We start from the raw sequence: 12,197 nt of genomic DNA, 5'->3' as shown, positions 1-12,197 counted from the left end.
GAGTCTACAATGGCACAGTCCTGCTGTGGGCAAGGAAGAGGTGAGGGCCAATTGTGAGCCCCATCCTGGCATCAGGCAGAGCAGCCCCACTGTGATGTGTCTTCTACGATGAAGCTCTTTGTGCTGTTTAGTGAGAAGGAAAGAGAGCTGCAAACAGGTTAGAAAAATACTGAATGGACCAGGTGTGGTGGCACAGACCTGGAAAATTAGCTACCCTTGAGGCTGAGGCAGGAGAACTACAAGTTCAAGGCCAGACAGAGGTACAGAGTGAGTTCAAAGTCAGCATGGACAACTCAGTGAACCCAGTCTCAAAACTAAAAGTGTTTTAAAAGGGGTGGGACAGAGACAGTGGCAGTATTCTTAGGGCCTGCAGAGGTCTGGGCCAGATGGGGTCCCAGTGCTGAGAGGGGAAGTAGACATGAGCCTCCATCCATAACGTAGATATGATATGTCTCCAAATGATAACACTCTCAGATGAAAAATTAGTTTTCTCTAATAGAGCCTCACTGGGTATGCAAACTACTCTGAAGGCCAGACCCGGGACCAGCAGTAGTTGGCCAACACAAAATGAAATCAATGGCATTTTCGAAGGTTCTTTGTCACATAGTGCTTTGGAAGGGCTCCGTCTTCTTCTTCTTCTTCTTCTTCTTCTTCTTCTTCTTCTTCTTCTTCTTCTTCTTCTTCTTCTTCTTCTTCTCCTCCTTCTTCTCCTCCTCCTCCTCCTCCTCCTCCTCCTCCTCCTCCTCCTCCTCCTCTTCCCCCTTTCCCTCCTTCCTCTCCTTTTCTTCTCTGTTTTCTTCTTTATTTTTCATTGTCTTCCTATCCTCCCCCTACTACCCCACCTCCTCTCCCTTCTTCTTTCTCCTCCTCTTCCTCCTCCTTTTAACTTACAGGTATTATGTCCAGTTTGTACTTTTGTATTAACTTACAGGTATTATGTCTAGTTTGTACTTTTGTGGGATTTCTATATGTATGTCACTACATCTATATTGCTTCCTGGGTCTTGTCTTTGGCTCTTTTTCTTCTATTTGTTTGCTTATTTCCTATTCTGGTTTATTTGTTTTTGTTTTATCTAATTTATTTCATTTTTTAGATGTCTGTTTGTATTCTAGTGAGAGAAAAAGAAAGGGTGTGGATTTGGGTGCTTGGGGAGTAGGGAAGGATCAAGGAGGAGTTGGGGGAGAAGAAACCATAATCAGAATGTGTTTAATAAAAAATATTTTCAATATAAACAGATAAACAAATAAATAAAATGAGTAGGGTGGCTCTTTAAAAGCCCCCAAGGGGGTCTTCCAACCCCAATACTCCAGATAGACTCTAAACTTCAATGAGGGTGACCAAGTGTCCACTGTGTTCCTAGGGAGTTGACACAGCTATGTCTTAGGGACTGAGGTGAGGCTGCTCCCTGATACACGGTTAGACTTGATCCTGTTTGACCATTTGTCCCTTTGTGGGTTTTCTGTAGCCTTTCATCTATATACATGTGCCATGTTCCCATTAGCCACAGATCCCTGAGGCTAGGCTTTCCCGTCTCCTCCCTCTCCACATCCCACATCTTGGTACACAGTGGCCCTAGACCCAGCTTTGTTCTCCCCTCAGGGTTGACTGGACAGGCAGTGAACCGCCACCCTACCGACCCACATTCTATGATGGCTGGCAGATTCCAGAGCCCTACTCCATGGTAAGGCTTGCTCAGCACTGAGACCTACACAGAGCTCTTCCAGTCCAGGTCAAAACCACGTGACAACTAAGGTGTGGGTCATATGGGTACCTGTTGGGGAGGCAGGCAATGGACAAGAGGTAGCTGTTGCAGACCTGTGATGGTTGGGTAGCCCTCCTTGCCACTGCACTGGCTGTCTCCTGTTCTAACCCACTCTGGTTTTGTTTCTTACAGGAACCTCTAAGACACCAGAATTCTATTTCCCTCCGGTATGTCTCATGCTTAGTGGATGCTCACAGTCACAGGGAGGGAGGTACAGGGCAGAGCCTTCACACTTGACATGGAAGGAGGGGGTACAGAGCAGAGCCTTCACACTGTGGATCACTACATCTTAGTTGGATACAGACATGTGCAAAGATGTCTCTCTTCTACCCTGGGTGAAACTGCAGTTTCATACCTCCTAGCCTCCAAATCCTTCTTCTTGTAGCCTCTGAGTGCCCACAGCTCAGGTATAAAATACTCAGAGCAGAATCAGGATCTAGAAAATGCCACTTCTGGAAATGTTCTCAGAGATAAACGATATTTCAGAGCCCCTCCTGTGTGCAGAACCTCATACCCCAATCCCCACCTAACACTATTGCCATCAAAACCCTATGGAAACCCAAAGAGTCACCACAGACCCTAGATAGGAGCTATTGGGGGCTCTTGTGGCTGGACCAGGGGCACCATTCCCTTTTGCCAGTCATCCTGACTCTGTCTCTCACCTCAACTCAGAGGCTCTAGGATGAGGAGCAGCCTACACTTCTCTCAGGACGAGCCATATAACCATATCTCCGAACATGAGGACTCAAATCTCCCACCCACCAGTCCCAGCCTCGCCAAACCAGTCCTGAAAATGCAAGTCCTGTATGAGTTTGAGGCGAGGAACGCCCAGGAACTGACTGTGGCACAGGGAGAGATTCTGGAGGTGAGGCCTATGCTTGAAGCCAGAAAAAAACGATTGGTGGGAGGTGTGGTTAGCCTGGAGTGGATGGCTTACAGAGCGAGGGAAGGACAAGGAGACAGAGGGGGCGGGGCTGGAGGTGGCTGATGGGGTGATTCTTGCAGGTCCTAGACCAGAGCAAGCGGTGGTGGCTGGTGAAGAATGAAGCAGGACAGACTGGTTACATTCCCAGCAACATCCTGGAGCCCCTGCCGGCTGGAGTTCCTAGAAGCCACAGACCATCATCCTTTAGGGTACTAACCAGCCTAGGGTACCCAGAAGCCCTGTGTCCTGAGTCAGAAGTAGTAGCCGAGAGGAATTCAGTGACAAATGGAGATGATCATGGTCATGGTTCAATTTAATCTGTATCACGGCATAATCGGGGGTGCCAAGTTCATTGTAGAGTGTGAACAAAACTTAAGTCAGGGTCCCTGCCAAACCAGAAAACCAGAAAGTAAGAGAAGTGGCTTGCTGGATCTCAGTAGATGCGACCCAATATGGGAGGCTGTGCACGGCTGTGAGAGGGATGACCTCTGACTTCCAAGTGTCCTTGATTCTAGGCTCCAATGCTTCGTCTCAGCTCAAAGCCTGCGGAAGTCACAGCCTGGCTACAAGCAGAGAACTTCTCCACTATGTGAGTGCCCAGTCCCATGGGGGAGAAGGGAGAGACCCCTTCCCCCTCGGAGACCTAAACATGCAACCTAGCTTCCATTGTACATGACGATTCCATCTTAGGCTTTCTTTGTTAAACGCGAGAGGACAGGAGAAGGTTGCTGGTCTGAGCCCAGGATAGGATGCCAAGTGGGGAGACCATATGTAGCGAAAGAGCAGGGGTCATGGGTAGTGGATTCTGGAAGAACCTGGGCTGTCTCCTTCACCATCCCTCCCTTCCAGAACATTTTCTTCTAAAGCGCTCATGTCCTCAAACCTAGGAGTTCCATAACTGACTTATTCCTGCACCTGCAGAGCCTTAATTTCCATAACCCAGCTTTCCTTCTCTATACAAATACTAAGGCCAAGCATTCCCCCACCCCACCTCTGGTGGATTCCACCATTGTTACTTACAGCACCGTGAGGACCCTTGGATCCCTGATGGGGAACCAGCTACTTCACATGAGATTCGGGGAGCTGCAGATGCTGTGTCCACAGGAGGCCTCACGGATCCAGGCCCGTCTGGATGCTGTCAGAAGGATGCTGGGGGTGAGGCCCAGACTCCCACCCTGGGGTTTTTAATCCTCCTGGGCTGAGAAAGGGGGAGCTGGGAACTAGGTGTGGGGTATTCCCCTGGGAACTCAGCTTCTCCACTCAGGTGTGTCTGGAAGCTCTAGTCATATTGGTGACATGAACTCTGGGGGTCCCGTACTTGGAACCAGCTCCATATGAATGTTTTCTTCCTTTAGATGACTCACTAGATACCAGCTCAAATACCTCCAAGACTAAGGACCTCTCATCTCCAAGATGGAGCATTTGGTACCCAGTTAGAGCCCTCAGAAGTCCTCTTTCAGTCTGTGGCAAACCACATGTCCTAGATCACACAGCAAAGAAGAGGAACAAGCCCTGACTCTGAGGCAAACGGTGCCCTTGCTGGGTTGGAACCTTTCTCCAGTTACTATTTATTTCCCCCCATCCTATGCTTGCCTCTTATTCCTAATCTCTTCAGTCCCACTCCTGTCCAATAAAGAGCATCTTTAAGCCTGTTACACGCCTCTCCCCTTGCCGTTTATTCTGGGCCTGGTGGGAACCAAGGGTGGGGAGCAGGGGCTGGGTATGAAACAGCAACAACCCTCCAACCTCTACTGTTCAGACCTAGCTAAAGACAGAGCTCACTGCCACTGGATCTGAGGATCAGCTCTGGGGACTATGGTCCATTCTCTCTCTCCTCTCTAAATAAACTCCAAAGCGAGGCCATGCTCACTGTTGCTGTCCTTCTATGAACATGACCCCCAGTCTAATCCGAAGCTTCTAGTACAGCTGGAGGCATGGCATGTCCCAGCAGCAGAGAACCCTCAGCTGACAACTGCAAGGCTTGCTCACACTGGCTGGTGATCCAGGGGGGCATGAACAAGTGAGCGAGGTACCGCAAGCTCTCCTTGGGAACTTGCACTTCGACCAGTGTTTGTTAGGTGAGTCCTTGAGCTTTTTCCCACCTGTCTCTGGGAACATTGCACTGGGAGGTGAAAGTCCCCAGGTGCACTGTGTGAACTCAGGCCACTCGGTCCACTCCCTGAATCTCTGTCGTCAGGTTAAGTGAAGCGTTTGGGTTGTGTGTGGTGTGGTGTCTACTGTCTTTCAGTGTAGTTTACTTCAGTCTCAAGACTCATGAAATGAGTTTATCTTCCCAGAAGAGAAGCTATGCTTTCGTTGATATACTCTGTGGGTATGTTTTGATATTCTCAAGGATTCAAGAGCCCCTTGTAGATTCTTTTTTCTTCTCTTTTCTTTCCTTTTTTCTTTTTTGAGACAGGGTTTCTCTGTGGAGCTTTGTAGACCAGGCTGTCTTCAAACTCACAGAGATCTGCCTGCCTTTGCCTCCCAAGTGCTGGGATTAAAGGTGTGTGCCACCACCACCCAGTCCTTGTAGGTTCTTAAGATGATCCAGGAAATCTCTTTTGACTGAACTTATTTAGGACTGAAATATCCATCAGGAGCTGAGTACCTTATTTTTAGATGGCTTCTATCATTCACTCAACTTCCTGGCCTCAAGAAATTATCTCTTGTAGCTGGTAGCACAAACTATGAAAGCAAAATCTTTCCCTGGGGGGGGCCTTCAGAGTCTGACTTGTCAAGGGCAAACAATCAGAAAAGTTAAGGTCTTAGAATGAAAGGAGATACTGTAACGTGCATTCTTCCTGCCAGCCTGATCTTAGGGTCGCTGTCAGTTCCAAATGAACACACAGGACGTTATATTAATTATGATGCTGTTGGCTGTTTGCTATGGTTTCTTAATGGATAGCTCTGACTTAATTATTAACCCATAATTACTAATATATATTTTTATAAGGTCTTATCTTACCAAGGACACAACCTCATGTGTCCTCTCTCCCTGGGATCACATGGCAACCCTCCACTCTTGACTGCATTTCCCAGAATCCTCCTCGACTCCTAGTCCTACCTATCTTGCTTCCCTATTGCCCAACTGTGTTTTATTTATCAACCAATAGGACAGCATATACACAGAAGGATTTCCCTCATCAGAGATACTAACCCATAGGCCTTAGCTCATCTCAGAGCTGAGAAACAGGGAAAACTATCCCAGTGTCCCCCTGACTTCACAGAAAAAACTATGGTGGGGTAAGAGGCTGTATGGCTAGCCAAGCACAGTGGACCGGTGAAAGTATTAGACCATGCTCGACCTCAATTCTGGACCACCCGGAGAACCTGAGTGGCTCACCCATTGTCTCCAGGCCTCCACTCCTTTTCCTGTAAAATGGGCAGAACACCTCCTGCACAAAGTTTTTAGCCTGAATTAGAATATTCTAGCTGCAAGTGAAACACCTACACCATTGCCTGGCACACTGAGATGCCCTATACATTTAGTCTCGAGCATCAAATTAATTTGTCACTGGCTTTTGTTTTCTTGGGAGGATTATAGAGTCGCACATCTCTATACTAACTTCTTTTTCAGTAAAACATCTTTTTACAAAGTCTGAAGTTTAACTGAGCTAAGCTATGATTTCCCTCACCCAGACTTGAGGAGTAGGTGCTGGGAGTCCTGGATAGCTGCGCTGTGGAGGGTGAGCAGAGCAACTCTGGCCTCCCCTAACCTCCTCCTCCACAATAACTCCAAATCCTCCTACCTGGCAAGCACTGACAGTGCTACATGGCTGTTCTCATATTTCAGTCTACTGGGCTGTGGATGTACACTGAAGCTAGGTTCTTCCAGACACCACAGCAGCCTCCCACAAATCCTATACTTTCTTGCAGGAACTATAACGCCTGTGTCACTAAACCCAACTTTTAATTCTCAGACTTCATTAAAGGTAACCCACTCACATTTTCTGTGGTTGTTTACTTGTCTTCCCGTGGTTTCCAGGACACCTGGTTTCCCCCTCACCACACCAGCCACTGCCTCAGCCTCTTTCCCTGGTTCTTTCTCATCCCCCTGCTTCTAAGTGTTGTGCCACAGCAGTCCAAGCCCACACACCTTGTCTCTTGTCTACAGCTCTCATTCCCTTGGTGATCTCATGTATGGCTTCACATGCTGTCTACACAGTGATGCCTTCCTGTATGCTCAACATTTCTCTGCTGGAGTTCTCTGCCTCCAGCACCAGCACAGGAGACTGATTCCAGGAACCACATGCTAGAGAGTTAACACCTCACTAGGACCACTACATCCACATTCTTAAAAATAACAAGTCCCCTTTCTACTGGAGCCCCCACCAGCTCATCCCCACTCCCTATACTGTTTCTGCTGTCTCACTGGTTCCAGTTTTAGATCCCTAGCATCTAGGTATGCAAATCAACAGTAGAGCATCCTGCTCTCCTTCCTCCAGTCCACTCTACAGAGAGAAGCTGGATCAGCCTCCTAAAGAGGGGTCAGACAGTGTGGCTCATCTCAGTAAAGCATCCAGATCTGTACTGTTCACAGAGCACACATTATCCAGATGTGGGCCCTGAGCATAAGAATGAGACTAGTCTTAATGGAGGTCTATTTTAAGCGTAAGATACTAAAACAACAATAGAACATCTTAATAATTTTCATATTGCATTCTGAAACAGTATATAGTGGGCTGAATAAGGTATTCTCTGTAGATTCACTACCCCCCTTTTATTAGAACATTTAAAAATCATGTGTGCCACACATTATACTTCTAGCGGACATCATGATCTAGATTTTATGCACTCCTCACAGAGCGGAGAAAAAAAAAAAAACACTCAAATCCTCTGCCTGGCAGTCAAGACCCTTTGCAAAGCGCTGCTGAACACTTAACATTCATCGTCTTCTTCTGTCACAGCCTCACAAAGCAGCCAAACTCAAGAGCACCTGCCTTTTGCTTGCACATCTATTTCCCACCTGTAAGGGTTTGCTCTACCCTTCTCCTGCCTGGACTGTCCTTTCAGGAATTTCCAATGTGCATAACCTTTCCTTTTTCTCAGTGACCCTGCTCAGTGTCCACAGCCTCCCCCAAAGCCCTCACAGAGCCACTTTGTATCTTGGGTAGAGGCTATTTCTACCCCCAAAGTACTTTAGGTATTGCCTTATATCTGAATCATTTATTTCCTACCTCGCAGTTTTATGTGTCTAAGTGATTTATTAGTTCTTATTGTTGTTATCATGCTTTCCTTCTCAGCCCTTCACACGTCCCTCCAAGGGAACCAAGAACAGTGGTTCCCTTGTGGTCAGAATTCCGACTCTGGCTGACCAAAGCCAACTCATTATGCGGCATGACTGGCACGCTCCCCTGGTAACTAAGGTCCAGGTCCCCACTACCGGTTTGTGAATGCATCAGCGGCGGCGCAGGAAGTTCGCATCACAAGCTTTCAGCGTCGGGGGCGCGCGTGCGCTTGGCCCAGTTACCACGCGGAAGGCGGGTGGAGAACCGAGCGAGGAAGGAGGAGCCAGTCCCATCACATTGGCCCCGCCCACAGCGTCCGGTATAAAGCTGGGCACCCACAGTCTTTCGCATATCCCTTCAGGGGCTCAGATCCTCCAACATGTCGTCAAAGTCGTCGTCTATGGTTCTGGGTTACTGGGATATCCGCGGGGTGAGTGGCCCTTCGCCAGCCCAGCCGCTGGGACATAGATTCAGGCGGCTGGCCGGAGGGGTCGGGGGGGTGGGGCGGGGGCAGCAGCCGGTGCGGAGGCGGCCTCCCCGCTGTGACCAGCATCTGCTAAACCACCCTCCGAGGTCTACCTCCGGCCAGCCTGAGGATCCCGTGGGGAGAGGAGGAGACGGGAAGGGACCAGAGCGAAGGAGCTGCTTAACGACAGTTCCCGCCCCCCCCGCCACAGGATGCAGGGGCTTGGGCTGGGGACGTTGACGGGTGGGGGTTGGAAGCGAGTGGGAACCACGCAGGCGCGCTAACCCGGGTCCGTCTCTGTACCCTACCTTTAGCTGGCTCATGCCATCCGCATGCTCCTGGAATATACTGATACCTCCTATGAGGAGAAACGGTACACGTGTGGGGAAGGTAACGTCTGTGGGTGCCGGTGGCCCTCTGTACCGGGCCAGGGTGGCCTTCCAGTTGTCTTTCACCCAGGGAGGAACTACACAGAAGTTTTATGGGTCCCCTGCTCCAGTCAGCTGGGAACTGTGCCAAGAGAAACTCACCCATGGGGTTTCCTTTTGCTCTTCAAGCCCATCTTAATACGGAGGCTGCAGAAACCTAAGGATCGGGTTTTGGGGATTGGGAACTTGAAGTATCAGGACTAAGTCATTTCACGGCTAGCTTGGTAAGTAAGGATCCTACTTTTCTCTTACAGCTCCTGACTATGATAGAAGCCAATGGCTGGACGTGAAATTCAAACTAGATCTGGATTTTCCTAACGTAGGTGGCTTTGGAGGAGTGGGCAGAAGGGAAGGCCTTCTAGTTATCCGTCCTTTACTTCATCTCTGGTTTGGGAGAATCTAGAATAGAGGCTCTTCACACAGAGAGAATGGAGAGAATTCAAGGGCCATTGAGCAGCAGGGAGAGCAACATTGTAATTCCCACTAACTACTATCAAACACTAACATCTTCCTCTCTCATAAAGACAGGCTATAAGAGACATTAGTTACTAGCCAGATCTGTGACTTTGTCACTGACAGAAATCGGGTGTTTCCTATTCTCCTGAATGTGTCCCAGGAACTTAAGTGTCATGGTTGCCAAGTGGTCTTTAATGTATCCATAAGCACACTACTCTTGCAGTTTTACTTTAGAATACAAAATATTTACAGTTTATTAAAGTATTCTGAGAAAGTCGACATGCTACACCCATACATTCACACTGACACAAAATTAAGCACCCTTGTCTAGAATCAGGTGAGAACGGAGTGCTAGTTTCTATTTATTTCGTTCGTTCTCCTAGTTTCTCTTATCCCGTGTCTGCTGCTTTGAAAGTCTCTTTTCCCGGAAGAGTGGAGGAGGCGAGTCCAAGCTAGGTTCACTAGTTTGCTTTTTCCTTCCAGCTGCCCTACCTCATGGACGGGAAGAACAAGATCACCCAGAGCAACGCCATCTTGCGATACATCGCTCGCAAGCACAACATGTGTGAGTGGCCAAAGCTGATGGAGGACAAGGCGGTTAGCCCAGCTGGAGGTAGGGAACCCTGAGGATGATCTGTTGCCGCCATCTGGCCTACAGGCGGTGACACTGAAGAAGAAAAGATACGAGTGGACATCATGGAGAACCAGATAATGGACTTCCGCATGCAGCTGGTCCGGCTCTGCTACAACTCTGACCATGTGAGTTTCTATCTGGGTCGACTGCCTGGGGTTTCAGGCAACAGTGCTAAGAATTGTTCTGCTCCCCTCTCTAGTCGCCATCACCCCAATCCCTGAGGATTGGAAACATATTTTATTTTTTTCTTTGTTTTGTCGTGTAATTCTGGTGTCAGCTTCTCTTGCTTTCCAAAGCCCAGCTCCCCATCTTGCCTCGAGAAGGGTCTGTGTGTCCATCACTGGTCCAGACCCTGACTACGGCTGCCAGCTGTTATGTGTGGGAGAGAGAAAGAGAGAACAATGTGTACAAAAGACATAAATGAGGGACCTGGGAATCAAACTCTGGTCAACAATCTTGTCGACCCAACAGCTGTTGCTCCTTCTCTCTCGTAGGAAAGCCTGAAGCCTCAGTACTTGGAACAGCTACCTTCACAGCTGAAACAGTTCTCGTTGTTCCTGGGGAAATTCTCGTGGTTTGCAGGGGAAAAGGTAGGAGAAGGCCCAGGGAGAGGAGCCTGTCTGTCTCTGCAGGTGCCCGTGATCTCCTCAGGCCTGACATCTCATTGTCTCGTTCTAGCTTACCTTTGTGGACTTTCTCACCTATGATGTCTTAGACCAGAACCGTATGTTTGAGCCCAAGTGCCTGGATGAGTTCCCAAACCTGAAGGCTTTCATGTGCCGCTTTGAGGTGACGCTCCATGCCCCGTTCTCACAGAAGTAAACACAGACTCCCTACACCCTACAGGCCCCATTGTACTTGCCCAACACCAAATTCTGCCTAAAGGGACCAATGGTTAGACACCTCCAGGCTTCTGGATCTTGGGAAGAGCCTGGATTGCACACACCCTGAAAGCAGCAACTGGAAGGAACGGGTGAAGGCAGACAGCGTGTAAATGGTGCTGTCTGCTGGGCGGGGCTAGAGTCCTAATAAGCTGTGGTATGCTTTTCCTTCAGGCTCTGGAGAAAATTGCTGCATTCCTGCAGTGTGACAAATTCTTCAAGATGCCCATCAATAACAAGATGGCCAAGTGGGGCAACAAGTGCCTGTGCTGAGCAGCAGACCCGGTGCTGGCTCTGTCCTGCCTGCCCCTGCGCTCTGTCTCCACTGCGCTTTCCAATAAACAGCAGTTGCACTAACCGGTGTCTAGATGCACTTCTTGAAGGGATAAAGACCAAAAGAGGAGGATGAGGGGATGCTGAGAATGAAGAGATAAGAATCCACGCCTAACTACACGGACATTCCCTTGTCAGCTGAGTTCAAAGGCCAGAAGTTCTCCTCAAGCCTGAGTGGGCACTGGAAGTAGAGGCATTGCCCGGTGTCTTGTGACAATGGCTTTAAACAGACGTGGAGTACTGCAGTTCAGGTGCGGCCTGGGTTCAGGTACTGAGATAGGGAAGGGGCATCGGCACTTAGAAATGAACCAGATGAGTTTCACACATGTGATCGACCCTAAATAGCTCCAGCAGTCTTTATTTATACATAAAAAACAAGCATGTTTTTCCATATTAACAAGTTTTTCTCATCCACCAATGTTAACCTTCAGCAAAGACAAATATGACAGATACATTTTCTCCCAACATTTACATCAAAACATCTTTAAACACTTATCATATTGGTAGCTTGGCCAAATCTCCAGCCAGGTACATCCTGTCTCTACAAAACTAAAAGATGACTGACATAAGCACACAATCTCATTCAAAACATATTTACAGAAAACAGGGGTGATCTCTGCCTCCAGTCCTGTCAGCACTGAATCAGAACAGCTCCCCGAGGTCTGAAGTGACAGCTGGCATCCCCAGACAAGAAACCTAGGAAGCATCAGCTCCCAGAGGATTTTAGGGGAAAATAGTTTAGAAAAAATGGGAATGATCCCATTTGTCCTATGAGCAGTTAACAAAGTGACAACAAAAACCCCCAAGAGAAATCAATACTATGAGAGAGAGAAGACATCACGCAGGCTGTGTGGTCCTGGCAGTATTCTGCACTGCCCAGGAGTCCACTGGTCCTTGCTGAGTGATACTGTCCCCGTGGGTTATTGCCTCATCTGGAGACCCGTTGGACAAGCACTCATACTGGTCCAAAACTGGGCTGCACGGCTCCCAACAATGGAGCTCTTGTGAAGCCACAAGTAAAACTATGTGGTGCTAATAGACTCAACAAGACTAGAACATATAAACAACTCATGTTGAGCAC

The 12,197-nt window shown here is 48.5% G+C and overlaps 2 protein-coding genes across 3 annotated transcripts in view; both read left to right on the top strand.

The window, feature by feature from the left end:
- The window catches only part of Eps8l3 (EPS8 like 3), a 16,731-nt gene extending 12,389 nt beyond the window's left edge, over positions 1-4,342 (top strand). For both annotated transcript variants that reach the window (XM_040752066.1, XM_013118089.3), the window contains 7 exons: positions 1,600-1,681; positions 1,895-1,929; positions 2,435-2,627; positions 2,768-2,896; positions 3,203-3,276; positions 3,710-3,842; positions 4,043-4,342. In XM_040752066.1, the coding sequence (XP_040608000.1) occupies positions 1,600-1,681; positions 1,895-1,929; positions 2,435-2,627; positions 2,768-2,896; positions 3,203-3,276; positions 3,710-3,842; positions 4,043-4,054 (658 nt within the window). In that variant the 3' untranslated portion in view covers positions 4,055-4,342. The remainder of the gene's footprint in view (positions 1-1,599; positions 1,682-1,894; positions 1,930-2,434; positions 2,628-2,767; positions 2,897-3,202; positions 3,277-3,709; positions 3,843-4,042) is intronic.
- A 3,752-nt stretch (positions 4,343-8,094) lies between these two features.
- Positions 8,095-11,140, top strand: Gstm3 (glutathione S-transferase mu 3). The gene is made up of 8 exons (XM_005076612.4): positions 8,095-8,348; positions 8,699-8,774; positions 9,067-9,131; positions 9,752-9,833; positions 9,927-10,027; positions 10,397-10,492; positions 10,581-10,691; positions 10,958-11,140. Exons 1-8 carry the CDS (start codon positions 8,298-8,300, stop codon positions 11,054-11,056), a joined length of 681 nt encoding a protein of 226 aa, XP_005076669.1. The 5' UTR covers positions 8,095-8,297; the 3' UTR covers positions 11,057-11,140.
- The last annotated feature ends 1,057 nt before the right edge of the window (positions 11,141-12,197 follow it).

Source organism: Mesocricetus auratus, unplaced genomic scaffold, assembly GCF_017639785.1.
Source record: "Mesocricetus auratus isolate SY011 unplaced genomic scaffold, BCM_Maur_2.0 Super-Scaffold_100009, whole genome shotgun sequence".
NCBI lineage: Eukaryota > Metazoa > Chordata > Mammalia > Rodentia > Cricetidae > Mesocricetus > Mesocricetus auratus.
This window is presented reverse-complemented; position numbering and strand designations above follow the sequence as displayed.